The sequence below is a fragment of the Gymnodraco acuticeps genome, unplaced genomic scaffold (assembly GCF_902827175.1).
Source record: "Gymnodraco acuticeps unplaced genomic scaffold, fGymAcu1.1, whole genome shotgun sequence".
NCBI lineage: Eukaryota > Metazoa > Chordata > Actinopteri > Perciformes > Bathydraconidae > Gymnodraco > Gymnodraco acuticeps.
Genome location: NW_022989800.1, coordinates 3,059,032 through 3,083,611, shown reverse-complemented (window position 1 = coordinate 3,083,611; position 24,580 = coordinate 3,059,032). Strand labels below are relative to the sequence as shown.

The window sequence follows — 24,580 nt, the reverse complement described above, 5'->3', positions numbered from 1 at the left end:
TTGCTTGATGCACATCATGGCTGGGTTTATTCTAACTTTGAACTAAATTCATCCTGACACGAGACAAGATTCGCTTTGTAAAAACATATCTGGCCTTCACTTGGGTGTCCATATGATGTGATCCTGTGTGTGTTTCAGGAGAGATCACCACCACAGCCCTGCTGGACCGAGAGCTGAAGTCAGAGTATATTCTGATAGTCAGAGCTGTGGATGGAGGTGTGGGCCCTCAGCAGAAAACAGGCATAGCCACGGTAACCAATGTATTTCTGATCCTAGCCCGTGTCCAATCAATTATAATTAGTTATAAAGACATATTCTATCACTTTTCTATTAAATTATGACTTTCTTGCTTGTTGGCCACAATGATCAAAGGTCTTCTTATTTAGCTGACATCATGAATTAACTCCCACTTTCTTTAGGTGAACATCACCATCCTGGACATCAATGACAATGTCCCTATGTGGAGGGAAGATCCATACCATACCAACGTAGTGGAGATGAGTCCAATCAACACTGATGTTATCTCTGTATGTACACTAAGCCCAACTTTTTAAACTTTACATTATACATAGATTAATGGCTGATGGTTGAGAAAATGATAAGGTGTACAGTGCAAATAAACCGATCAGACTAATAAATATTAGCATAGAATTGATGGTTGCTGAACATCAGATTGAAATCATTAGTTTACTCTGTAATTTGATGTTATTACTCAGTTTGAAAACTTGTAGGCAAAAGATGAGTTTTAATTAAAAATAAACTTTGTTCAGAGTGATCAACATTGGAAGGTCATTAAAGACATAGTATACATGAAAAACAGATGCATGTGCACGCATAGTCCTTCATTCTCAATGAACAAATTGCCATAACTGCGTAGGTCATCACAAAGTAAACACTCTGATATTACCCCAAACTCTCTCATCGTCCTGCTGCTGTCTCTGGCAATGTGTTGTTGTTAATTAAGCCCTGATTGTCCATTAATTAAAGAGGCGTCAGTGAGTGTAATTAAGGGAGTCCGATTGCTAATTAAAATGTAGCCTGCAGTCATACGCATAGCAAATGATTCAGCTGCTACGCAGGAAAGAAGGCGAGAACCCATCTTGCAGAGCAGGAGAGAGCGGGATGGAGAAATGGTGAGGAAAGTGAAATGAAAGATACAAGTGTTACGCTGCTAAAAAGTCGCTACATTTTACACTCGGTCCTGATCTCTCGTAGCCATTCCTCAGTTGAGTCCATTCATGGTGCATCCAGTGATGCGACGCATAGCGTATGTGACTCTCCGTGCTCGCTGGACAGACTGTTGCCCCTCTGACCATTTTTTAATAAATCGGACCACCCAAGCTTAAAGTCCTGTAATTGGCCCCAATGTAGCCCTGGCCCAACCAGTGTTTCCATGGAGACAAGGGGCCACCTGCTGCGTTCTCCTGGAGGTGTCCAGCCAGGCGATGAATTTGGTGGCTGTGCCCAGTGCAAGGATCATCCCACCTAAATCTCTAAATGCCCCCCTACCATTGCCGCTGCAGGCCTTAACATTCAGCAGCTCTACACATACAGTACAGTCAGCCTCTAATATCTCATTTCAAAACACTATTCTCCTTTCTGCCTCTCTGCAGTCAGGCAGGGGCCACAGTTCAATAGACAAGGCTAATATATTTGCTCACCATCTTTTAATGTGCTCCGCTCAGGCCAGAATTGATTAGCTCAACTGGCCCCGGCCCGACACTTCCACACATCTTATATCACCTACCTTTGTGTGTGCAGTTGCTAATCAATGGGCCTAGGAGATGCCTGCCTACCATGTCCCCTAAATAATTAAATACCTGCAAAACCTTTGTTCCTCTAATGACCAATTAACCAGTTTCCAGCGTTTTTTTGTCAGTGCACTGAATAATTGATCAGCTCTTTAAGAATCAGCCAGTGTTTTTGCCAGGCTCCCGGCTTCACGCATTCATCACCCATTTCCACTTTGTGTCAGAAAAGTGACGTTAACATTTTTCTTTGCGCTGACTTATGTGTTGAACAGTTGGAAAGTGTTGTGGGTGGAGAAGCTCTAGGGGTGGGATAGGGGTGTTCTTGTTGCTGTAACAACTTATATTGCTGTTTCCTTATTGTGTATTTCCTCCTTCCTCCCCTTTTCTCTCCTTACATTCCTCTTCCGGTATACTACACTTTGCTTATACCTTTAGAATTCCTATATACAGTGCATTGAAAACATACCTCTGTGTTGGGAGTTTATTAAAACTTCACGGCAAAGAATATAAAGGGAGTATTTTCCTGTCTCTCATCTGTCCAGGTGTTGGCTGTTGACCCTGACAATGGGCTGAATGGGACAGTGAGGTACAGTATCAGTCCAGAAAACCCCTTCTACACCATCAGCAGCAGCACAGGGAAGATCCGCACCAGTGGGTTAACTCTGGACAGGGAGAGCTCCAACCCCAAGGACGCAGTACTCATGAGGACTATCATCATCTCAGCTGTTGACCGTGGGTATTCTGTGTGTGTGCGGTGGGATGTCAATTTGCACCCGTATTTGCCTTTTGCTGTGTAAATGTACCCGTCTCATGAAACACCTAAACCATGTAAGCAAGATTAAATCACTTTATGTGATCCTCAGCAGAGGGCTTTCAATTCTGACCGATTAACCTCTTTCTTCAAGCCTCATCCCTCAAGTTTTATGTTGACCATGAAACTTTTACTGTGGCTAATAAACCCCTCTGACCGGGAGATGTGGGGCGCGTGTGTCTTTGTGTTCTCTGGTGCCCTCTCCAGGTGGTACACCTCCACTGCATGCATCAGTGAGCACCACTGTGTTTGTCAACCTGCTGGATCTCAACGACAACGACCCCACCTTCCTCAACCTGCCCTTTGTGGCTGAAGTGCCAGAGGGACTGCCCATCGGATCCTCCGTTTTTAAGGTAAAATATAAGACTATATCCATTTCTGATGGAATAAAAAAAAAGAAGAATTATTCCTCTCATCTCATCTTTAATGAGATTGACTTTTCACTAACCTTCTCTACCTTTCTCTGTATCTTTCTGCTCCAGGTCCAGGTGGAGGATCCAGACGAAGATAAGAACGGATTGATAACAATGGCGTTACAGATGGGAATGCCTCGCCTCAACTTCGTCCTGAACACCTCCACCGGCGTCCTCTCCTCCATGGCAGTCCTGGACCGGGAGCAGATTGGACAGTACCACTTGAGAATCATTGCATTCGACGCAGGGAAGTTCCCCCGCACCTCCACTTCAACCCTCACTGTCACAGGTCAGAGTCTGTAGATGTGGCTGATGATGATGATGATGATGATGATGAGAAGCTGAGTTTGATTTCCCTTTTGCTCTCTCTGAAATTACCCTACATGCTAAACTGCCAAGCCACGATATCATTGGATTCTGATATGGAGAGTTACTTCATTATGACAGATAGTTAACCACTGACTTCTCAGGAGTCTGCTGAGAATGAGGCTACCACCTGCTGGTGGGACCTGAAAATCCATCAGGAAAGGGAAATAAAAAAGGCAATGTTCAAACTGAATTTAACATGTTTTTTTCGAATCAGTCAGAAGCATCAACATATCCTAAACAGTTTTGGGTCTTACTTTTAGCTTCACCAGGAAAAACAGGATCAGCACCCTATAGCTACTAAATATGTAATATCCTCTGTTTTAACAAGTATTAATATTCCCTGCACCACCCTGCTGCCTTATTTGTCCTCATGTACATCTATCTGTGTGTCCACATGTCTCTTTGTCTGTGTGTGTGTTTGTGTGTGTGGGTCAGTTCTGGATGTAAATGATGAGACGCCCACCTTCAACCCCAGCGTGTACAATGTTTCCCTGAAGGAGAGTGTCCCTAGAGACCACATTGTATCGCGCCTCAGCTGCTCTGACAACGACGCCGGCCTCAACGCCGAACTTAGCTACTTCATCACAGGTCAGAGGTCACAGTGGGAGTTGTGTTATGTCTGTCCGTGAGCTACAGTGTTGTACAGCTATTGGGAATATGTGCATGTACAGTACCTTTGTCCATCCATCCGTCTCTGTGTGAGTTTGTGTCAGCTGGGCTCCTCTTGCATGCTTCTTTTAGAATTAAAGCTGCACTGTATGTGCATTGGCGTATTTTACTTATATTCTGTAAATTAATTTGGAACCTTTTTATGGTTTGTATTTTTAGGTGGTAATCAGGATGGCAAATTCAGCGTGGGCTTCAGAGATGGAGTAGTTCGGACTGTGGTTGGCCTGGACAGAGAGACCCAGGCAGCATACACTCTGGTAGTAGAAGCTATAGGTATGTCAGTTTTATACAAATCCTCTTTATTTTTACACATTCTGTGTCTGCTTTTGTTATGACAGGACTTGTATTATTATGTTTTTGATCTTCAAAGCTGCCCCTTTCGACTTTTGCTCCACAATGATGTAAAAGAAAAGTGATGCATGCACATGTGCAGTGATTTCAGTGTGTTGCTCAACTGCCTTTGTTCCTGATTGAAAAGAAAGAACAAAAACTCTGAGGTTTTCCTGTTTTGGAAACCATTGAGTCAGGGTGGCTTATCTGTTGAGGGGGCCAGCAACACAAGGGAGAGGAGAAAAGGCAGAGATAATGTAAAACTGTGCAAGAGAACAGGATAACACATTTTGTTCTAATTCACAAGAAAAGTACCTGATGAGCCAACATTGTTCCAGTCAAGCTAATTTTGGTTTATTTTCACAAGATTAATGTATCTTTTAAGGTAACATATTAATACAGAGCCAGTTCCATTGTGTGTATACTTTGTAATGATGTATTTACGGCCTTAGCCTGTGAGATGTACAGCCATGAAATTAAAGCCAAGTCTATTTCCGGTGTCCTGGCGTCTACACTAAAATGTACCATTAACCTGAAGGATTGCAGCTGATGTGTTGGAATGCCTCTGCTTCTGCACATAGACAATGGTCCAGCGGGCAGCCGGAGGACAGGCACAGCCACTGTGTTTGTGGAGGTGCAGGACGTTAATGACAACAGACCCATCTTCCTACAAAACAGCTATGAGACCAGCATTCTGGAGAGTGTGACCCAAGGAACCAGCATCCTCCAGGTAGAAAACACACAAACACAGCTGAACACATTTAGTAACAAACTTCACTCAGCAGTCACACTTAAACATCATTTAATTTCATAACAAACACAAAGAATCAGAGTGGTATCTTTTGGCTCAGGTTGCATTTCTACATATAGTGCAGAGCTCTGCTGCAAAGAAAATCAATGCCCAACAACATAACCTTCTATAAAGGAGGACAAAATCCAAAAAAGGGTAAACCCTGCTACAGTCACTTTTTGATTTGATTTTGTAAACACTTGTTTAGTTGCAAACCTGCTCCAGCTAGCATTCAAAGTAAACACGTTATCTTCATGTACTCTTCACCCACAGCTGTTATTAGTAATGTTTAGCACCATCCATGAGATAGTCAGTCAGTCCGTCCTGAGATCAGATTTCAGTGACATAGTCAAATAAACAAGGCATGGTGATATGGGGCTCCACACTTGCTTCTGGCTGTGCTGTCTGTCGGGTTGGAGTCCGGGCTGTGTTTAGGCTCTCGCGCCAGTGTGGCCTGCGAAGCGGCGGTCGTCTGAACGAAATGTTGTATGAACGCCGATACGATCCTAGTCTCCTCCACACCTTCAGCTGCGGCTCGCTGGACCCGTTTCCCCCGCAGGTCAAACTCTCCCCGCATCTCGCCTCCGAGTCCCCGTCCGGCTCTGAGGGCCTGCACACTGCCAGGAAGGCGGCTAACCCCGCCAGCAGCAGCGATAGTCCCAGCACCACCATGATGGTGTATTCTGGGTCGTGGATATCTGAGGAATAGGATGGAGGCTGAGGGATGGTGGTGGTTGTGGTTGGGGTGGTTGTGGTGAAAATTAGACTGGACAGGGTGACATTTTCTGTGTAGGATGCCAAGGTGGAGTTGAAGTCTGAGACGGTGGTGTTCATTTTGTCTTGCCTCTGAATAAAGAAAACAACACTATTAGATTACATCACATTTGTACATATAATTTAGCTGAGGTTTTTATCCAAAGCAACTTGCATTCACTACAATATCATAGACATGCCTATAAAAGCATTTTAATGTGGGTTTAAATATCTTGCCTGAGGTGCCCCTTTACTAGTTAACCCCCTTAGCCATGTCCGATTGGAAGTTGATGTCAGGAGGTTTTGTGTGCAGTGTGTGTGTGTGTGTGTGTGTGTGTGTGTGTGTGTGTGTGTGTGTGTGTGTGTGTGTGTGTGTGTGTGTGTGTGTGTGTGTGTGTGTGTGTGTGTGTGTGTGTGTGTGTGTGTGTGTGTGTGTGTGTGTGTGTGTGTGTGTGTGTGTGTGTGTGTGTGTGTGTGTGTGTGTGTGCCACAGCCGCTCTCCGCGTCACTAGCCAAGCTGAGTAGGTTTATTTTCACTTTATTGGGATCATACTCAAGGGCTTATAATAAACATGCACAAATGTACACAGAAACGCACGCATGCACATGCAGATACGTTGAGTGTTTGGCATTTGCGGCAATTATGCAGCTATTAAATCAAGGACTACAAAACAGTCAATGCTTGACAGGCTTTCTTCAATGTAAAACAAATTGGGTTTATTAGAATGCCCCTTGTAAAATGAAAAGCACCCACCTCTACTACCCCGGTCTCCAATTATCCCCCCCCCCCAGCTTTCATTCCGTGCACCCCCATCTCCAGCATAGTAACATTTGTAAATGTCATCGTCCTTAATTCAGCGGAGACAAAGCATGGCTTATCGGTTTAAGGGAAACACATTGGGACGTGAAATTATTTTTAAGACCAAATGCCAGGAAGGCTGTGAAAAGGCCAGTGGAGCGGGATGGCTCGTTAGAGAGTCAGTTCATTAGTCAGCGCCTCCAAGCACATATGGCACATATGCACGCACACACACATACACACAGCTATTCAAAGACAAACTTTCTTTCTCACCCGCACACACACTGTAGACGGTGCTGCACATATTCGTGATTAGGCACACTGCTCTTAAGCTTGGCAGCTTAGCTGTAAGGTACCCTCCCTCTCTATCGCCCCACATTGTTGCTCCTCCAGATCTGTCTGCTCAGCGAGTTGGGAAACAGTCAAACTCTTTTCTTATCTCTTTTACCAGCACACTTCACATAACCTGTTAACATTTGTAAAGTTAATTTCTTTGTAACATTCTTGCATATTGTTATTTTTAGATTTTTTTACTTTAATCGCATCTTGATTGCTCGATGAAAGTATATTCACCATATCTTCTCTTCTTTTCTTTCTACATAGTGAAAGAAAATATGAACGGGTAATACACTAACAGTTTATCGATGTCAGATGTGTAGCCTCTATTTGTTTATATTCAAAACTACCTTCCAGATAAGTCGTAACTCAATGTGTACAACAGTCCCTTCTTGCTCTCTTAGACAATGTGCACTTGCTCAAGCACATGTCAAGCAGCTCACATGTTTGAAATGCTGGTTTTAGGAGTTTAACTCCAAAAGACTCCACAGCAGACATAACAAACTTTTAAGAATAATGGTATGGTACAATTAATGAGATTGTTAGCCATCTTTGACACTTAAGATTTGGAAAAACAACATCATATTTACCTCTAAAATGTTAAGAAATAAACAGTTCTTCTTCTGACTGAACCTAAAAGTAATTTGTCATAAAACTCATTAAAATAAATATACTCACATCCACACTTTAGGGACTCTTTAAAACAACGCCTTGCTTAGTTCCAGTAACTGAGGTCAGACCTTGGCTCCACGCACTTGTTTTCCCCCCTTAAACTGCTGCTTTCCCAGAGACAGAGGGGAAAACGCTGGGGAGGAAGAGGGCAGCAAGTAGGAAAAGGGGGTAAAATGTGGGGAACAGGGAGCAACATCTCACTGCTGTTTTAATTCCAGGGAGCCAAAGACAATACTGAGTTTCCTCAGCCATGCAGAGGCTTAGTGAATAATCTCTCAGTGCTTACACTCCACATGCTAACACTTACAACATCTGGCTCTGCAAAGTCGTCTTACAGTTTATACACCCCCTTTTATGGCCTAAGTGGTGCGGTCCGCTGTGTAATGCCCTATTCATCACTCCCCAATCTGACCCCCCAGCCCCTTTTCTCTCCCGTCTCCCCCTCCCCTATCCTCCTCTTTTCTACTCCTCTCTCCACATTTCTTTATAAAGCTAATGAGACTGAAGTTGGGCCCCTCTTCACAGGGGGAGCGAGAGAGAGCAAAGGAGGACACACAGGGGCAGGGAAGAGAGAGAGTGTGTGTGTGTGTGTGTGTGTGTGTGTGTGTGTGTGTGTGTGTGTGTGTGTGTGTGTGTGTGTGTGTGTGTGTGTGTGTGTGTGTGTGTGTGTGTGTGTGTGTGTGTGTGTGTGTGTGTGTGTGTGTGTGTGTGTGTGTGTGTGTGTGTGTGTGTGTGTGTGTGTATGTGTGTATGTTTGTGCGTACCTGAGTGCACGTACATGTGCTCGAGTCTCTCTGAGTGTGTGTCTCTGTATGCCATCGAATATGCACTTTGTGGGCACCTCCAGGGGGACTGACACATCCTCAGAGGAGCGGGCTGTGACATGCAGTCAGTCTCCTCCAGTGCCAGCGGCTCTGCGCCTCTCTGGATTCAGAAGTCAGTCTTATGACACGGCCCATTCAGCAGCAGCCCAGCATGCTCCACTATTTATCTGCTGTGCTCTTTGGAGCCGTGCTCTTTGGAGCCGTGCTCTTTGGAGCCGTGCTGTCTGCGCCGGGTTTGGGTTTTCTGGGCTGCTGCTGGCTCTCTGCCTGTGACACAGAGAGAGGAGTTCTGCCATTACACTGACTGCCAAGCCATGTTGGGTTGTTGTGGCAACAAGACACTGAGCACCAGTGTGTGTGTGTGTGTGTGTGTGTGTGTGTGTGTGTGTGTGTGTGTGTGTGTGTGTGTGTGTGTGTGTGTGTGTGTGTGTGTGTGTGTGTGTGTGTGTGTGTGTGTGTGTGTGTGTGTGTGTGTGTGTGTGTGTGTGTGTGTGTGTGTGTGTGTGTGTGTGTGTGTGTGTGTGTGTGGGGAATGAGAAAAATACTGATTTCTCCATCTTGTTTGTAGAAAGCATTGAATCGATTCATTCTTTTATGAAAAGTAATGTCAATCGCATGAACTTCGGGAGATCAACACACTGGTCAATTATTTCATAATTATATGCATATCTTGGAAGAACTATCAACTATTATCAGTCTGAAAAGTAAAAAATAACATTGTTATGGTACAAGTTTTTTCTTTTCATTATACTTTTTCAGTGGAACACTAAAGTATTTACAAAACTAAAAGTTTCCACAACAAACATAAATAATACTCATACATAATAAAAAAGATATAATGCAATAATTATGATTATTTAAACAAAAACAAAAATAGGCAAAAAGAAAAGAAAAGAAAAGAGACACAAAGAGTATAGATGAAAGTGTATTGTGCTACTTTATTATTAGAAATGGTTTCGTCATTAGAATGGATTATATTGTCTTTTAAGTTTGAAGAAAGCTGTTCCAGGTTTTCATGATCTGTTTAAAGATTGAGCTTGTGGTTAATTGCTATTTTAGTACTGTCTTCGCAATTGATTATGGTACCAGTTGCACATGGAGATGTATATTTTTCCAGATTTTTGTTTAAATATTGTAGTTTTGTTTGTTTGGTGTCTGTCAAGTTTTATGCAATAACAGCTGTTTGCTGGTGTTTGTCTGTCCAGGTTCAAGCTACAGATGCAGACCAGGGGGAAAATGGCGGGGTTCTGTATAGGATTCTCACTGGTAAGTTTTGCTTATCTTTGATTTTCCCTCCGTATGGCCTTCACATATGGTCTCCTCTCACAAATAAATAAGTGAAAGAGCAGGCTCCAAGTAAATTAAAGCATTACATTCATTTTGGTAGCGTTGGTAATCCACATATTCAAAATGGGTGCAAACCACAGAAACATTTTCAGAACATTGTGTTTTATTAATTCTTGAGGAATGGTTTGATGGTTGATTTCGTGTTTGGCTTAATGATGGTTAAAAGGATGATCATTTTTGTTTCACTTCCGTGCTTCGTTGAGTTGTTTTCCTTATATTCGTTTGTTGTATTTATGCTGCTATAGCGTGTAAATCATGGTGTAAATGCATGTTTGAATTTATATATACAGTCTATGGTTTGAATGTATGCCGTTGGGTTGGACCCCAGGAAGAATAGCCAAAGCTCATGTTAGTGCTAATGGGGATCCTAATGAAAAAAAAAAGAAAAAAAAGCAGTCGGTGTTAATAATTCAGATCTTACCACAGTAAATATATACCATTTGTGACAGGTTCTTAAATCAAGTTTAATTTTCATTGAAAGCCACTTAAATTATCTCACCCAATTTGCAAATGCCAATTGCCTCTAAATAATCTGTGTATCTACCGTCCATTTGTTTTTCTTTATTAAACAAGTAAACGGAAGAGCGTCTGCGAGGCCTTTTTGCTTTTTGCTTTTTACCTTACTAAATGGTCTAATGGTCATTGGAGCTAGGGGCGGGGCGAAACTCACGGAAGTGATTTCAAAACAAAAGCACTCGTTTGCTTGGAACTGTGATAATATTATAAACAAGGTGAATTTAGAGATCACAACGAAAACAGCCAAGACACATTTTGAGCCCTGAAAACTAATGTTATTAAGGGCTGTAAATATAACTAGAGAATGCAATTCCTGAAGAAATTGCTAGTGGGAATGCTTTATGCTGAAAATCTGATGCTAAACTGCTATGCTGAAATGTAATGTGTGAGAAGAAAGTGAAGAATTTAGATTAAAATGAAATGTGTAAGAAGAAAGTGAAGAATTTAGATTAAAATGAAATGTGTAAGAAGAAAGTGAAGAATTTAGATTGAAATGATACATGAACACAGGGGGCTTGAATGTGTGATGAGAGAAGAAAAGAAAGTAAAAAGGCTTGGAAAAGCAGCAGAATATTTGAACTGCAAACTTCTGAACTAACTTGATGGCGAATGATCTGTCGCCATGGCAACGGCATTTGATGACACCCCATAATACGCTTAGATGCGTTGATGGCTGCATTGTTACCAAACCTGTGAAGTTTTGGGGCGTTTGGAGCAGTTTCACTGAAGTTATGAGAAAACCGTGTTTCATGGCGAGCATTGTGTTGCCATGGCAACGGCATTTGAAGAAATCTCAAAACTGTCCCATAGATGTCTTCACGGCTGGACTGTTAGCACAAATGTGAAGTTTGAGCACTTTTGAAACATTTTCATAGGAGTTATAGCGACATCATGTTTTATGGCGAGGGATGTGTTTCCATGGAAACGGCATATGGTGAGATCTCAGATTTGGCGTAGAGCTCTTGAGGCATGGACCGGTGATATACAAGTGAAGATTGGGGGACGATTGGACCGTGTCCATTGGACTTATAGCGACATCCTGTTTTATGGCGAGGGCTGCGTTTCCATGGAAACGGCATATGGTGAGATCTCAGATTTGGCGTAGAGCTGTTGAGGCATAGACCGGTGATATACAAGTGAAGATTGGGGGACGATTGGACCGTGTCCATTGGACTTAAAGCGACATCATGTTTTATGGCGAGGGATGCGTTTCCATGGAAACGGCATATAGTGAGATCTCAGATTTGGCGTAGAGCTGTTGAGGCATGGACCGGTGATATACAAGTGAAGATTGGGGGACGATTGGACCGTGTCCATTGGATTTATAGCGACATCATGTTTTATGGCGAGGGATGCGTTTCCATGGAAACGGCATATGGTGAGATCTCAGATTTGGCATAGAGCTGTTGAGGCATGGACCGGTGATATACAAGTGAAGATTGGGGGACGATTGGACCGTGTCCATTGGGCTTATAGCGACATCATGTTTTATGGCGAGGGATACGTTTCCATGGAAACGGCATATGGTGAGATCTCAGATTTGGCATAGAGCTGTTGAGGCATGGACCGGTGATATACAAGTGAAGATTAGGGGACGATTGGACAGTGTCCATTGGACTTATAGCGACATCATGTTTTATGGCGAGGGATGCGTTTCCATGGAAACGGCATATGGTGAGATCTCAGATTTGGCGTAGAGCTGTTGAGGCATAGACCGGTGATATACAAGTGAAGATTGGGGGACGATTGGACCGTGTCCATTGGACTTACATCGACATCATGTTTTATGGCGAGGGATGTGTTTCCATGGAAACGGCATATGGTGAGATCTCAGATTTGGCGTAGAGCTGTTGAGGCATGGACCGGTGATATACAAGTGAAGATTGGGGGACGATTGGACCGTGTCCATTGGACTTATAGCGATATCATGTTTTATGGCGAGGGATGCGTTTCCATGGAAACGGCATATGGTGAGATCTCAGATTTGGCATAGAGCTGTTGAGGCATGGACCGGTGATATACAAGTGAAGATTGGGGGACGATTGGACCGTGTCCATTGGGCTTATAGCGACATCATGTTTTATGGCGAGGGATGCGTTTCCATGGAAACGGCATATGGTGAGATCTCAGATTTGGCGTAGAGCTGTTGAGGCATGGACCGGTGATATACAAGTGAAGATTAGGGGACGATTGGACCGTGTCCATTGGACTTACAGCCTCATCGTGTTTCATGGCGAGTGGTCTGTCGCCATGGCAACGGCATTTCATGACACCCCATACTACGCTTAGATGCATTGATGGCTGCATCGTTATCAAACCTGTGAAGTTCTGGGCTGTTTGGAGTATTTTCACTGAAGCTATGAGAAAACCGTGTTTCAAGGCGAGCATTGTGTTGCCATGGCAACGGCATTTGAAGAAATCTCAAAACTGTCCCGAAGATGTCTTCACAGCTGGACTGTTGAAGTCTGCTGCATGTCAGTTGGAGTGATGACATCATCGTGTTCCATTACACAGGTGTTTATAGTCAGGGCTGCACATAACTGGTGCGCAGGTGCGCATGCGCACCTCCGCCAAAAAAAGAGCACCGGGTCATTTGAAACAAAGCGCATTTGCGTACCAACATTGAGAGAGGGAGAGAGAGAAGGGAGAAGAGAAAAGAGAAAATAGAGGAGAGAGGAGAGATGAGAGAGAGAGAAGAGAGAGAGAGAGAAAGATATTTGCGAGTTGCATACATGTATGAACCATGATATGAACTCAGGGCCGGCCCGTAGCACTGGCTAGATGTTCGCCTAGGGCGCCAGATCTGTGGAGGCGCTGCGCTGGCAGTTCTGGGAGGGAAAAAAAACATTTTGACCGTTGGGGCTCTTCCTAATTTTCGGCCTTGATGTAACAATATTCATAATTAAGTAAATGTAACACCCTTTTCACCCCGGTTACACGTTTCATTTGACCTGTACGATGGGCGCTGTAAGTGATGAAAATGGGGGATGTTGGCTTATCTGGCGCCCGCAGCTCACAGACAAAATGCGAGGGAGGTACCAGCGCTGTTGTTATTAGAATCTGGTGCTAGCTGCTCTAACGGATATAATAAGAAGATGTTTCTACAATAATGTGGAGGGAGAGTCCTCTCCAGTCAGACTGAGAGGCTGATACTACAGCTCAGTGAGGTAAGGACTCTTAGTCTAAGTTCAAACGGTTTGGTCGCAATTTATGTAAACACATATTTCCAAGGCACTCCTTTATAATTATTGGGATAAACAGGTTTTAAATCATTCCAATGTATACTATAGGACAGTAACCAAAAATATCCTTTAAAACTGGAGAGATAAAAAAAAATGCATAAATAAATGTTAAGGTAAAATGTGAATGAATGAACAACACAAATAAAATAAGTTACATTCATTTGTTATTGGCTATGGTAGGTTATTGGTTATGTTCACATACTTATTTGATTACATCCACTTGTCTAAGATCACAACAGAGACTTTCGACCCAAAACCAGCTGCTGACTTGTGGATGCAAGCATCTAATCGCAGACTCAACCAGAGAGAAAGAAGTAGGCCTACATCATCAGCTACCATGTCTGACAGAGAGGAAGACAGTGAGGAGAACAGTCAGGAGGGAGTGATGACAGCTTGTAGGATTACTGCTCGTGCTAATGTTGTCTTGTGTTCACCTCTGCATGTGTGTTCAGTGTTCACCTCTGCATGTGTGTTCTGTGTTCACCTCTGCATGTGTGTTCTGTGTTCACCTCTGCATGTGTGTTCTGTGTTCACCTCTGCATGTGTGTTCTGTGTTCACCTCTGCATGTGTGTTCTGTGTTCACCTCTGCATGTGTGTTCTGTGTTCACCTCTGCATGTGTGTTCTGTGTTCACCTCTGCATGTGTGTTCTGTGTTCACCTCTGCATGTGTGTTCTGTGTTCACCTCTGCATGTGTGTTCTGTGTTCACCTCTGCATGTGTGTTCAGTGCCGTGTGTCTGGCAAATAAAGTCAAGACCCCCTCAAAAGTTACGGTTTATTTCATTTTAAGGATGAGCACCAAGCAACATCTCCAGGTGCTCCTTTGAGAACCAGGGCAAAAAAGTTATGTGCACCCCTGTTTATAGTTGAGCTAACGAGATGCCTAGACTTCAAAGGCTTCATTGTTCTGAATGAGAGATGAACCTCTTACATGTGAACGTTTTGTGGAAGAACCGTAACAGATATCTGTGAAATTTCAAAACGTGAAGCATGTCAAGGAAGTTGAGTATCTGAAGTGTAATTTTTGTGTAGTTTCGGGTTAATAATGTGGCCTTTTTGGTAGTTTAACTAAAGGTGTGCGGCTGCTACCGTGAGGAAATATCTGCCTGAAATTACAATGGGCTTCAATGGAGGAATTTTGGACGTTTTTGTCACTTCATGCCCTCAAGAGGCATTTTGTTGAATTATTTTTTGCTTAATTATTTGTCATTTTTCAAGCTACGAGATGTTTTCCTACGTTTATCATGAAAAATGATGTCCCAGGAATGTAGAGTTTGGGAATTATGGCAGTTTAAAAAATATATATGAAGGCACATTTCAAGATTTTCTATCCTCTAGCTGTGACATCACGCACTCTAGTTAATGTTAAAATCTGAAGAAAACCTCTAAAACAAGGTCTGAACAAATGTTAATATCTCTAAAAGTAAGAATCAGATTTAAAAGTTTTTGTACACGAATAATGTCAGAAAGATTTGTAACATTTTAAAGTTGGAATGAGGTTTCTGAGTGAAAGTATGAATGAACAGTTAGCAGTTGAAGTCGCATGAAGATTTGTTGAAGTTGAAGATTTCCTCCATTGACTTCAATGTTAAAAATGTGATGTATTATGGGATGTATCTCTGGAATTATGAAAGTTATGAATGAGAAAAGTAATAGCCATCGATTCCCGACCGAGCTGAACGTTTTGATGTTTGAACTGAGTTTCTGCGATGTTCAATGCGGGAGGAGAAGAGGGCCAAAATAAGTCGGCGGAATAATAATAAACTTTTCGTCCGTAGAATAACAGTTAGTTGGAATGCTGTTAACAGCATTCCCACTAAATAAGCCTATATCTAAAATGGACAACATTGTAAGGAGATTTAAACTACAGCGATTCTGCACTGCAGTCACCTCAGCCGTCTCTCGCGTTTGTTTTTTCAAATCAGCTGCTCTTCATTTTTTTCCCTGCTATATTCAATGAGTGATACAAATATTCTTTACCACAAGTTCTTAATAAAACTGACACTGTTGGACTCGGTACTAGTTTGACTTTTACCAGAAATAAAATGAAGTACTTTTACTGTGTACTTTGTGAGTAATCCTCTGTCAGAGTCCCCTCCATAGTACATAATGCATGTTTTTCTGCTATCTTTGATGAGTGATACAAATACAATTTTACCATTAGTTCTTAATGAAATTGATACTGTTTGACTTTGTATTAGTTAGCCTGCTACTAACAATACATTAAAGTACTTTTACTGTGTATTTTTTGAGAAATGTCAAAGTCCCCTGCTGAGAACAAAATCAAGCCACTTCTGCTAAGTTTGATGAGAGAATTATTTTTTGTTTCCATTAGTTATTCGTGAGATTGATCCTGTTGGACTCAGTACTAGTGAAACTACCCTCACAAGTACTATGAAGTACTTACCGTGTACTTTTCCAGTAATCCTCTGTCAATGTCCCCTCCCGACTACAAGAATGCATGTTTTTCTTTTAATAAGCATTAAAAAACATTTCTTCCTGAGACTGATATTGTTGGACATAGTATTTTAAGAGGATGGTAGACATGATATCAGCAATACTTCCAGTCAGTACTCAGGCAGCAGCATTTTACACCTTGGAAAGTCTTTAGAGTCTGGCCTGGATAGCTGGTCCCAACTATCCTTCAGCAAAGTGACACAGTTAACTGTAAAGTCCTTTTCCTGCACCATTTTAAGGCTTCAAAACAGGTATTTTTACTGTATGTTTTTGGAGAAATAACACAATCAATGGCCCAGAATTGTACTTTATAAACTATGAATCTTGTGGTGCTTGAAAAAATACACACTGGCTAAGCCGGCCAGGATATATATATATATATGCCTTTTTTGGAGCCCTTTTTTTCAATATGTATTCAAATGTCACTAGTTATTTAAACAAACCACTATCTGAGGATAATACAAGCAACCATAAAACGCCCTTTATCTAGAGAGCCATTGAAGCCCATGAAGAATGTATCCTTCCACAAATCTTTTCATCTGCTGTATTAATAAAGTTGCCACGTGTTTTCAAATTCAAGTTAAGGCACTATCTGTGCAGAACATTACAAATATTCTTCATTTGCAGTATTTTATTTTAAAAGTGTTCAGAAAGACTGCATCAATGATATGCTATATATCTATATAATATCAATATTGTTATTAACTTCAACCAAAGTCAATTTAAATAGTGGGCAAAAATTGGTTAATTGCCATGGATGTGGTGTTTGATATAGTTTACGTTCAATTCAAACTATTTTAGGCAGAAAAAACGTATATAGACTAAACCCTTTTTTAATAATTTACTATGATTTAGAAAGGTTTTTGTGAGAAATCATTTCAAAAGTAAACTTTTTTCCTTTTGTATTTAAATTTGAAATGTTTGCAGGACTTTGCACACAACATTATTAATGTATACATTTTTATCAATTTTTTAAAATTATGAATCCATTTATTTTATTGTATTTCCTTGAGGCTAGGGAAGATATCCAGCATGTAGTTCAACATGCAAATGTTGTAATACAAGTAAGTATATAAGTACAACATGGACAAGTAAATAAAATAAATTTAGTAGGAAGATGTGGATTTATTTTCTCTCACCTTGTAATTAAACAATCAAACAATCTATAATTTAGCTCTGACCTTCACTCACAAAAAACATTTTGTTGAATTGGACACATTTTTCGAAGCTCTATTGACTGACATGCAATGACTGAGACTGATGGAAGAATCTGAGAGGAATGAACTAGGGGCAGAGAAATAATCCTATTTAAAAGACAGCAGCTTCATAAGAGGCCAACAAGAGTGACAAGGGTTGTCTCTTTGCTGAAGGATAGTTGTGACCAGCTATCCAGGCCAGACTCTAAATACTTTCCAAGGTGTAAAATGCTGCTGCCGGAGTACTGACTGGAAGTATTGCTGATATCATGTCCACCATATCCTCTTAAAATACTCTGTCCAACAATATAAGTCTCATGAAGAAAGGTGTTTTAACGCTTATTCACAATAGCAAAGAAACATGCATTCTTGTATTCAGGAGGGGACATTGACAGAGGATTACTCAAAAAGTACACAGTAAAAGTACTTCATAGTACTTGTGGGAGTAGTTTCATTAGTACTGAGTCCAACAGTGTCAATCTCAAGAAGAACTAATAACAAACTCGAGAGACGGCTGAGTTGACCGCAGTGCGGAATCGCTGCATAGTTGAAATCTCCTAACAATGTTGTCCATTTTAGACAGACTTATTATATTTACAGCCCGTCATAACATTCATGTTCTGGGCTCAATATGTGTCTTGGCTGTTTTCGTTGTGATCGCTAAATTCACCTTGTTTATAATATTGAGTGCTTTTGTTGAAATCACTTCCGTGAGTTTCCCCCCGCCCCTCGCTCCAATGACCATTAGACCATTTAGTAAGGTAGAAAGCAAAAAGGCCTCTCAGACGCTCTTCCCTTTACTTGTTTAATAAAGAAAAACAGATGGATGGTAGATACACGGATTGCCTCTAAACCCATAAATTAGATTGAATGTTTTACTAAAATGTGTTTTCTCTTGCTCTGACTCTCCCTCTGCACACAGGCAACAGCAACAGTCTGTTCAGCATTGACAGGCACAGCGGGCTGCTGACCAGAGGCCGCAGGACGCTGGACAGAGAGACCAGCAGCTCCCATGTGTTGGAGGTGGAGGCCTACAACAGTGACGAGGGCAGCATGAGGAGCCTCGTCAGGGTGAGGAAGAGGCTGTAACAAGTGCAATTGTCATCCAGTTGCTTCATGCTTAACGTGTAGCATAATTATTTGGAAATACTTCTTTATTTCTATTTTTATATAGAGTTCTTCAAATTTAATTTTGTATCACTCTCTGGCATAGGATTTTCTATTTGGATTAATAATGTTTTGTTTTAGCTTCTTTTGATATAGCATAAATGTTTCTACATTTAAATGAAACATTTCTTGTATTTGAAAATGGTCCTGAGTCCCAAAAGATAATTTGGCAAGAAATGTGGACTTTATAGAGCCCCTTCAGTGGGCCTATAATGTTGGTACTATTACGTAATAGTTACAAAACAAGGCCCCTCCCAGAAAGTATGAATAGGTCACAAAGATGTTAATGTGCCACATATCCTTCCTCTGCAGGTGATCATTTATGTTGACGATGCCAATGATGAGGCCCCCGTGTTTACCCAGCAACAATACAACCGTCTGGGCCTGAGGGAGACGGCTGGTGTCGGCACCTCTGTGATTGTGGTGCGCGCCACAGACCCCGACACTGGTGAGTGCAGCCTCAGATCAATCTAAAGACCTGAGCGGAGGGAGTAGTGTCAATTCCTGTTGATCAGTATCTGCCATAACACTAAAATAAATATGTTGCTGACTGTGGCCACTTCTGCTCTGCAGGCACTCCGCAGTTGTTTACAGCTCACCACTTACCCTGACACATCCGTGTACCACTCCAAAGACCAACATCAAACCTCTTTAACACATCTGTTTAACACGTGTTATATCTAGTGTGCCTATAAGGCTTTTTGGGGTTTCCCTTTCCTGTAGTGTTCTATCTAGGTTTGTGTGCATGTAAATGGTCTGCAAAGGCTAAAATCCCAAAGTTCCCAAAAGAGGGAGTGTCTCTCCCACACTCGACCCCCCTGCCTGAAATACCTCCATTGGACCCCTTTGTTTACTTACTGTAGCATAGTGACATCACTACGTAACACTTGTGCTTCTATTGCCTAGCTCTCCAATCCATTGTACTTAATAGGCTAAAGGCAAAGGACATTTCTAAGCAGTTGACCAATCACAACAGAGCCGACCAGCTAACCAATCAGAGCAGACTGGGCTCTGGTTTCAGAGGGTGAAAAGAGGTGCTGCAGCACAGGCAGTATGAGAAAAATAAAGACCTTTTTGAACATTAAAGCATGTCACAGTGAACATTCTAAAAAACATGACAGTGTAGCACTCAAATGTGTCCCAATGGCTTTGATGACCTGCTTTGTCATGGAAATATGTCACATTTATTTATGTGTAATTTAATTACATGATGCTCTTTCATGTCTCCCCAATGCTGTATAACATGGGTATATACATAAACGTAAAAATTGGCATTTACTGTAACTGACATTTAAATCTTTACTTCTGCTCCACAGTACAGACTTCCTCTTTTCACTTCCCGTGGTGTAAAGTGTTTCTTAGACTCCTTGTGATACATCTGGTGCTGTGACATACATTTTCCAAAACATGAGAGCAAGCTTATAACTAAGATAAACACAACAGAGTGCCTACAACTGTGTTCAATCAAATATAGAATAGAGGAAGCTGTGCAAAATGTTTACAATATGTGTCCAGTTGTTTATCCAAGTTACTGTGTTACTACCTCTCACAGAAGTTTGCAATTGCATGTTTTCAGACTGGTTATTGTAAGCTTTTCCTATCCCTTCGTCCCACTCAGGTGATGGTGGAGCCGTTGCTTACGCCCTTGTGACCGGCTCAGACCGCAAGTTTGAGGTGGATGTGAGCACTGGCCTGGTAACCACTGTGGACTACCTGGACTACGAGACCAAGACCACCTATCTGATGAACGTCTCTGTCACTGACCAAGCCCCCCCTTTCCACAAAGGCTTCTGCACCGTCTACGTCACGCTGCTCAATGAGCTGGACGAGGCCGTGGCCTTCTTATCCGCCGGGTACGAGGTTTCGCTTCGTGAGAACATCGCCACGGGGACCCAGGTGACCCAGGTGCAGGCCCAGTCAGCTGACAACCTGAACCAGTTGACTTACCGCTTTGACCCTGACACATCGCCTTCCGCTCTGGCCCTCTTCAAGATAGACAGCGTCACGGTGAGTTGGAGGAGCAGTGGAAGAGGAGGAGCAGTGGAAGAAGATATCAATACAATGTACATTTTTGTTCACTAACAAGACTACACCCACCTTCTGACAAAAATGCTTCATCCATTAACCAGTGTGTGATTCAATGACACCTCTCCCCCTGTGATTTAAGATTGCCGCTGTATGACTGTAAACTGATCAAAGAGCTTGTTTGCTTTGAAGTCATTTGATTCCTTTTGTAGATGAGAAATGGGATGTTTTCTGTTGTGGTGACTTGTATGATACTGTTAGTCTATGGCTTTGTTACATTAGTAGACATCTATCTTATAGGATGTGACAATGTGTGTGTTGTTTCAGGGCCGTATCACAGTGACCGGCCTGCTGGACAGAGAGAAAGGCGATATGTACACCTTAACTGTTGTCGCTGATGATGGAGGACCCAAAAAGGACTCCACTGTGGTATGCTTTATTCTGAATTTGATTATTTAATCTCCCTTCTTCTGTGTACAACGTTCTTTTTAATACAGCGTGTGTCATGTTTACTCTGTTGTAGAAAACCTAATGGCATTCCTCTTTCTGCATTCTGATTTTATTCATTGCATCTCTCATTGGAAGTGCAGAAGGTAAGACTTCTGATCTTTTAAGATGGCAACATGAAATGTATTCATCTGCATGATTTTACTTTCTTTAGTTATTTCATATATCGCAAAGGTAAGTATTTATTTGATTTTGAAAGTTATGGAGCCCATATTTTATATTACCTCTATACAGGTTTCGATCACAATCCTGGATGAGAATGACAACAGTCCAGAGTTTGACATCACATCCGATACTTCAGTGGACATCCGAGAGAACACAGCCTTGGGGAAAAAAGTGGCAGTCGTGCTGGGAAGGGACAGAGATGCTGGATTCAACGGAATGGTGAGGATAACTAAAAGAAAGATGGAAACACATGGACTAGTGACAGATTTAATTATAATGTGTGGCTCTTAAACATAAATGGATATACACTGCTTTACAGCAATTAGCCAAATGAATAACATCACAAAACACAAACATATTCCCGGAACTGAAAACTATGCCGGATTGTACAGCTTTTAAACATAACATGTTGATTTAAATGAGGTCAACTACATCAACCAAGTATGTTTAAATGAGGAACTTGACTCTGGCATTTCCAATAACAAGTTCAGGAAGTTTAGCACCACATTTTTCTTCTTACACTCTGCATGTGTTACTTTTCTCCTAACCAACACAGCCCCTTGTGTCCCTCAGTCAAAAAACGCAGTTGCATTACTTGGGTATTTGTCTCCTCTTGGTTCTGTTACTCAATGAGGGGTCTCATTTGTGCTCCCCATGTATTCTTTAACATGTGCTGTGATTTATTCTGGATTTATAACCTGCACAGCCACATTAGGGTGATCCTTAAAATTGAAAGTCGGAAAGTCTAAGCTCCAACCCCCAGAATTCAATTCCGACTTTCAATTTTCAATTTTAAGGACCACCCTACGTGAGGCTAAACTTCAAGGGTGATGAGGGAGGGGTAAATATTGTTGGAATTTGAATAAAATTCACCAGGAGAGTTCTCTTGACGAGTATAACGAATTCCGGTGGCTGAAGCTTAAAATAAATGAATTCAAAAAATGTACCTCTCACGAAGGACCACCCTAAGCCAACAACTATCTTTCTCTCTCTCTCTCTCTCTCTCTCTCTCTCTCTCTCTCTCTCTCTCTCTCTCTCTCTCTCTCTCTCTCTCTCTCTCTCTCTCTCTCTCTCTCTCTCTCTCCTGTCTTATTCTGACTCATTACTCTCTCTCAGGTCAATTTCACTCTGGTGGCAGGCAACATGGAGGACGTGTTCAAGATCAAGACTGTGAACAACACCTATGGGGAGGTTTTTGTCAACGCTCCTCTGGACAGGGAGTCAGTAGACCGCTACCTGCTGAAGGTCAGGCAGCAATCCACATGTTATGATGATATCACTCGCCATAAAAAGATATATTTTCTGGTCATATACACATTTAACATTTAAACCATAACCTTGAATTACTGTCCAACATCAGCACAAAAATAACCCGATGCCTTGTAACACTTGTTTCATGAAAAAATACTTTGTTACAACATAGTGGACAATGCAAGTAATGTGTTGTAGTTTTCAAACTCACATGATCATATCAAAATATGAATATTAATACAAACATAAAGGACAGCACTGTGTTTTTATGAGGCAAGGTGCATGTCAGACTTACTTACTAGTATAAACCGGTGCATGTGTATGTTGTTACAGGTTCGTGCCATTGACGGTGGCTCACCTCCTAGATACTCTGACCACTCCCTCACCATCAACATCCTGGACATCAATGACAACGCACCTGTCATAGAAAGCTTGAAGGGCTACAACGTCAGCATCAGTGAAGTAGGGATGCATTACCACATTTTAATCTTTCTGTTATCCACACATGATTTACAGGTTTCTATTGTTTTGTATGTATCTAAAGCAGTGGTTCCCAACCTGGGGGGCGCCAAAGATCGCAGGGGGGGCGCCAGGCCTCAGATGATTTGAGGCCTTTTTAATTGATTAATTAATTTGAATACAAATTCAAGTTAGTAGCTAATAAAGACTATAAAAAGACAGAAATGTATAATTCTTTCTTTAATAGAAATGTTTCTTCTGCCCGTAAAGTGTCCAAACCGGGCTTTTCTGGATAAGCGCATTTTTAAAACATAGTCATTGTCCATGCTGGTTTCAGTTGGTTTATTTGTCACAGTTGCTCCGATCAGATCGGTCTCCTCCATTTTGTAGATTATTTACGACTTTTGAATTCACATAACCACTTTGGTAAAATCCGGCTTCCTTTGAGCATGTGTTTTAAACAGTTTAATCCCTTTGTGAATTGTTTCCACTTGCGCCGTCCTTTAATGTCTTCATACAGCGGGAATCCAAATGAATTAATCCTGAGTCCAATAACCATCAAAGTCACTCCAATAGTGCTCCTTAATTACGCTTTTGTCCTCCATTAACAAAAGACTTCACATTCATCCAGTTTGTGACAGTAGTTGTAGCATTTTGAGACTTTTAAACTTTAATTACCACTGTTGCGACCCCCCCCCCCCCCCCCTGTGTGTGTGTGGGGGGGGGCGCAACTTCCAACAGGAGTCATTTGGGGGGGCTCTTGGGAAAAAAGGTTGGGAACCCCTGATCTAAAGTAATGTGATCAGTTCTAATTTGTGATCACATGGTTTGTGTTTTTGGCCTTCTTTGTATTATGTGTATTGTAGAATGTTGGCGGAGGTACATCAGTGCTCCGTGTGATAGCTACAGACCAAGACATCGGGCCCAACGCCATGCTGTTCTATTACATCACTGCTGGAAACCAGGACCTGACCTTCCGCATGGACCGTGTCACCGGAGAGATGGTGACACGGCCGGCCCCCCCCGACCGAGAGCGCCAGCAAGAGTACCGACTTACTGTCACTGTGGAAGACGACGGCACGCCACCTCTGTCGGTAAGATACAGGCAACAGCAACCAAAACGTTCATTGACCAACTTAATACACCCTTTTTCACAAAGTAAAATCCAGAAACCTCTACAAAGGGATGACTTCCTCTTGGCAAAGAGGGGTCATTTGGGGGACTCAGCATCACATCTTCTAAAAGAGCCCTTCTTTCGCGGTTGTTGTACAATCTGGAAGATGTACTTATTCCTGGAAGGCTGTATATCTGTTACCTGCCTTTTCTATACCTGCCTTAAATCAAGATACAGCATAAATTAGATATGAAACAAACATGCCCAGCAAATTAAATGCAATGGTTGGTTGATCTTCTGTAGTAACTGATCAGCTGTGAAGGCACAGGAAACAACTTAGTTTGTAAACAGGAAAGCCACAAGTCATATTTCCATGTCGCTTTTCCTGTTGTCTGTCTCATTTTAAAGGCTTTTGAAAACAGGTTTATGTTGCACCTGTATTCGTTTTTAAAACCGTAAGATGTGTAGAACCAACCTATAATAATGCAGCTCTTGTTAATGTAAGATATAAAATCAACTGTAAAAAACTGGAGAGGAAATATCCAGCAACAGCCCCCCCCCCCTCCTCCCATCTAGCTCTCTGTCTCCTCTCATAAAGCAAGATACCAAGATTGTTT

The 24,580-nt window shown here is 41.9% G+C and overlaps 2 protein-coding genes across 7 annotated transcripts in view; one reads left to right on the top strand and one right to left on the bottom strand.

The window, feature by feature from the left end:
• The window catches only part of cdh23 (cadherin-related 23), a 221,556-nt gene that overhangs the window by 162,849 nt on the left and 34,127 nt on the right, over positions 1–24,580 (top strand). For 3 of the 6 annotated variants that reach the window (XM_034226097.1, XM_034226083.1, XM_034226107.1), the window contains 18 exons: positions 139–251; positions 420–527; positions 2,294–2,483; positions 2,770–2,915; positions 3,045–3,264; positions 3,780–3,932; positions 4,173–4,286; positions 4,925–5,073; positions 9,723–9,783; positions 18,198–18,346; positions 18,755–18,890; positions 20,061–20,449; positions 20,795–20,896; positions 21,058–21,060; positions 21,209–21,358; positions 22,256–22,384; positions 22,724–22,852; positions 23,716–23,943. In XM_034226097.1, the coding sequence (XP_034081988.1) occupies positions 139–251; positions 420–527; positions 2,294–2,483; positions 2,770–2,915; positions 3,045–3,264; positions 3,780–3,932; positions 4,173–4,286; positions 4,925–5,073; positions 9,723–9,783; positions 18,198–18,346; positions 18,755–18,890; positions 20,061–20,449; positions 20,795–20,896; positions 21,058–21,060; positions 21,209–21,358; positions 22,256–22,384; positions 22,724–22,852; positions 23,716–23,943 (2,669 nt within the window). Of the gene's footprint in view, positions 1–138; positions 252–419; positions 528–2,293; positions 2,484–2,769; positions 2,916–3,044; positions 3,265–3,779; positions 3,933–4,172; positions 4,287–4,924; positions 5,074–9,722; positions 9,784–18,197; positions 18,347–18,754; positions 18,891–20,060; positions 20,450–20,794; positions 20,897–20,990; positions 21,061–21,208; positions 21,359–22,255; positions 22,385–22,723; positions 22,853–23,715; positions 23,944–24,580 lie in introns of those variants that run through there. The other 3 variants (XM_034226090.1, XR_004569981.1, XM_034226116.1) reach the window with 3 other exon arrangements.
• Positions 5,129–8,010, bottom strand: LOC117552569 (uncharacterized protein C10orf105-like). The gene is made up of 2 exons (XM_034226148.1): positions 7,700–8,010; positions 5,129–5,979 (listed from the first exon to the last, which is right to left on the bottom strand). Exon 2 carries the CDS (start codon positions 5,965–5,967, stop codon positions 5,464–5,466), a length of 504 nt encoding a protein of 167 aa, XP_034082039.1. The 5' UTR covers positions 5,968–5,979; positions 7,700–8,010; the 3' UTR covers positions 5,129–5,463.

Bases quoted from the DNA above. Each gene is read 5' to 3' on its own strand.
- LOC117552569 (XM_034226148.1), bottom strand. From the start codon at position 5,967: ATGAACACCACCGTCTCAGACTTCAACTCCACCTTGGCATCCTACACA.